General features: G+C 53.7%; 1 protein-coding gene across 1 annotated transcript; it reads right to left on the bottom strand.

The window, feature by feature from the left end:
* Positions 1-1,869: 1,869 nt before the first annotated feature.
* Positions 1,870-2,997, bottom strand: LOC100274398 (uncharacterized). Its single transcript, NM_001148758.1, has one exon. The coding sequence runs from the start codon at positions 2,915-2,917 to the stop codon at positions 2,105-2,107; it is 813 nt and encodes a 270-aa protein (NP_001142230.1). The 5' UTR covers positions 2,918-2,997; the 3' UTR covers positions 1,870-2,104.
* Between the last annotated feature and the right edge of the window lie 724 nt (positions 2,998-3,721).

Raw genomic sequence — 3,721 nt, 5'->3', positions numbered from 1 at the left:
TTATCCAAATCAGAAATCGGTTTGGCTCTACGCCGTCTCTTGCGAGTCCGCTGTCTTTTTGATTGGACACCGACAGCATCAAGTGAAATCAAGCCTCCTCCGTCGCCCTCCATTGTTGATGTTTCCTGGTGTCGAACAGCGATACCTGAATCACTAGGAGGATGCTGGTTGTCTTTCCTTCTCCACACCAGTCTCTTCTTCTTCACCTTGATCACAGAGGTTGCTGAAGACGAAGAGAGCCTCCTCCAGACCGAGAGCCGTGTCTCAGGTCGAGGTTGCTCCCTTAGTCTGTCTCCACTGGTCGTACTTGGCTCTGGAAGATTGATCCTCCTCCAAACCGAGATCTTAGTCTCAGGTCGAGAAGCAGCACTGTTGTTCACCGCCACCTTCACAGCCTCAAGCCTCATCGGCCTTTTAAGTAGATTGCAGTCAAAGGAGCGATGCCCCTGCTTCCGGCACCGAAAACACCTCGTCTTCTGCGTACACTGGAAGGCAAAGTGATCATGAGAGAGGCAGTTAAAGCACCTGTGTAAAAAAATGTAAAGTAATTTTTAATTGATGTAACTCTACATTTTGTCGAAGTCAACTCTCCGGTCCTAATAACTCTTAAATACTCCCTCCATTTCAAATTATAATTCATTTAACTTTTTAACAAATTCTTAAAAAATAAAGGCTGTCAAAAGTTTGATGATAAAGTCATCGATGTAATATACTCCCCATAAATAGAAACATTTGGCACGCTTAACATTTTTTCTTACAAAATTTTGCAGTTAATCTTATTAAAAAATATTGCAAATATAAAAAAGATTAGTCATGGACCCTTAAAGCAACTCTGATGATAAACTAAGTCACAAACAAAATAAATGATACCTACATACTTCTTTAATATGATGCTGAATAATCAGACATCATGATAAATAATTTTTAATTAAAAACGGAGGGATCAATACATCTGATCTGTCTGCACACCTGGGTAGCTAGGTAATTGTCCGGCTCAGAACGAAAGCACGGAGACCAGCGATAGCGTGCCTTTGTGATCTCTCTCTCTCTCTCTTCTCCTTTGTGTACCTTTTTTTTCCCTTTCTGCTAATAAAGCTACCATTCATGAAAGCGCCCTGCTTTTCATGAAACACTGCCCTGCTTTGGCCCAATGACCTGTGCTCAATCGGGTGCCACTGTGATCGATAGAACAGCAGAACACCCAACAGGTTGGGAAAAAGGAAAGAAAATCTCATATACTACTCCCTCGGTCCGTGTCCCAAGTCCAGCTGTTGCGCGACACGACAACGCTGTGCTGGAAAATGTCTGGAATCAATGGCACGGGGCATATGCTTATTTCAGATACAATGGTATAAATTGCGGATAAGCACGGGGCATCAGATTTTTATCGTTGGCTACGAGTAAAGACGAGGGGGCTTAGGCTCCTTTCATCGCTGGCTTGCGGCGTCTTCTCCCTTTCGTCTCCGGCACCACCACCGCAAAAGCACGATGGCGACGCTGGCGCCATGCCGCCATCCGGCCATCGCGCCACTTGCATTTTAAACTAGTAAAAGCCTAAAAAGGCATACGGTTAAGCCCTTCCATTTTATTTTACCTCACAAACCCAATGTTGGAGCTGTGGGTGTGTCCGTGAGCAAGAGCAAGCCAACCTTTCCTGCTACGTCGTCAGCGTTGGATTACCGCTCGGCTCTGCAGTTCTGGTTTCAGTGGGGGCGATTTCGATCTCGATCTCGTGTCACGAGCTCAGGTCGCTGTTCTGTTGACTTGCGCGCCTGTTTGGCCGCTGGATATTTTTTTTATCAGAGAAAGAACAAAGCGGGCTGTTCTTGATCACGCATCGTCTCTCTCCCTACGTCTTTGTACAGTTTTCCGAACTTATCAGCAGCAGCACAATCCCGAGCAGTGACAACGACGCACATACCGAAAATTCGTCCGCAGACAAGACACTTGATTACACACAGAGACAGCTTCTTCCACTTGCGCCAGTTGCAAGGAGCAACAGCGGCATCCCGAGCTTTATCGCATATTCGCATTCCATCCGGTGGAGCTGTCACGCAAGTGCAGCGCAGGGCCTTGCCCCCGCTTTCGCCGGCGCATGGCTAGACTAGACGACGATCTGCTCCACGCGCGGAGCCATCGCCGCCTGCTCGACCGGCGCGGCAGGGAACCACGGCTGGGCCGGCCGGTTAAGCTGGGAGGGCGGGGGCACCAGCGCCATGGCCATGTTGGCAGCCGCGGCCTCGCCTCGCTTCCGCCTCTTGTGCGAGCCGCTGGCCGAAGACGAGGAGGAGTCCGAGGAGGTGGCGGGCTCGGGCGGCGCCGGCGACGGGCGCTTGTCCCCGGAGCCGATGCGGAGCGGGAAGTTGAGGAGCGCGCGCGAGCCGCGCATGCGGTAGGCGGCGCGGTCGTAGGCGAGCGCGGCGTCCTCGGCGGTGTCGTACGTGCCGAGCCAGACGCGCGCGCCGTTCCTGGCGGGGTCCCTGATCTCCGCCGCGAACTTGCCCCACGGGCGCTGCCTCACCCCCCTGTAGTGCTTGCCCCGGGCCATGGCCGCCGCGGCCTCCTCCTGCCCCCTACTACTGGGCGTGGTGGTGCCGGGCGTCAGCGGCGGCTCCGGGTCCAGGAGGCCGAAGCAGGGTGAGCCGTCGTAGGAGCAGGGGTAGGAGGACGAGTCGGGGGACCGCACCGGCTCGGGCTTCACGTGCACGAATGAGCCGTCGGGCAGCCAGCCGTAGGCGAAGGCGTCCTGCAGCGCCCCGAACACCACCATGTCGTCGGCGTCGTCGGTGCGGAACGGGAGCGAGCCGCTCCACTGGTCCGCCACCAGGCTCCCGAAGCTCTCGTCGGCTGGCTCCTCGAGGAGGTGCTGCCGGATGGTGTCTAGCACCGACGCCTCTGACGCCGGGTTCAGCAGCATCCTGGAATGGAATCGAGAGCTCTGTGTTCGGTTTATGATGATGATGAGCTGACGAAACTGGAGGAGGAGGGAGTGAGCTGAGACGGGTGTGTGTGGAATGGAATTGAACGGCGATGGTTGGGCCGGGGAATTATATAGGCGGAGGCCGGTTCACACCGGCGTCGCGGTTCGTTGAACTTTCCTAACCTGGAGCCACGTGACGGAATGGCGTTTTTGCCGGTACGTACAAAAAATTAAAATAAGCAGGGGGTCGCGGCGACGCTAATGCCAGCACTGATTGTAATAATCTAGTAGTCGACTAGTTTGAAGGATTCCGGTCGCTTTCCCCGCCCGGTGGATTAGCAGTCCGGTGGCGTGGCGTCAGCGATGAGGTCGGCGTCAGCGGGAGGTGGATCGTGGCCGGGCTCATTCCGTCCCGTGGTGGCAGTGGCACTGGCACGCAGGGATCAGGATCGTATCTCGCGCGTGCGTGCCGCGGGAGCTGTTGCCCCGTGCGTGCCGGTGTGCCACCGCTCAAGTTGCGTCTGGTTTCAAGGGGTTGAAAGGAGTTAAATCCTTCTCTATTTAAATTTAACTAGGAAGCCTTTAAAACAGACGCGATCAAACCAGCCCTCGGTGCTATGTCTGCCGGGTGGATATCCGCCTCGGCGTCTCGGGTTTTATTCACACGACGATCCCGTGATGAATAAGGAAAGGGGTTTTATTCTCCGGTTTATGCATTTTAGAAACAAAATGGAAGGCAAGCTATGCCTTTTTTCTCATGGATATCGGTGATTATATGTATTATAAAAAGGGCCTCTTCGA

Source organism: Zea mays, chromosome 10 (genome assembly GCF_902167145.1).
Source record: "Zea mays cultivar B73 chromosome 10, Zm-B73-REFERENCE-NAM-5.0, whole genome shotgun sequence".
In the NCBI taxonomy this organism is placed as follows: Eukaryota; Viridiplantae; Streptophyta; class Magnoliopsida; order Poales; family Poaceae; genus Zea; species Zea mays.
The sequence above is the reverse complement of the archived record's forward strand: the minus strand, read 5'-3'. Positions and strand labels throughout refer to the sequence as shown.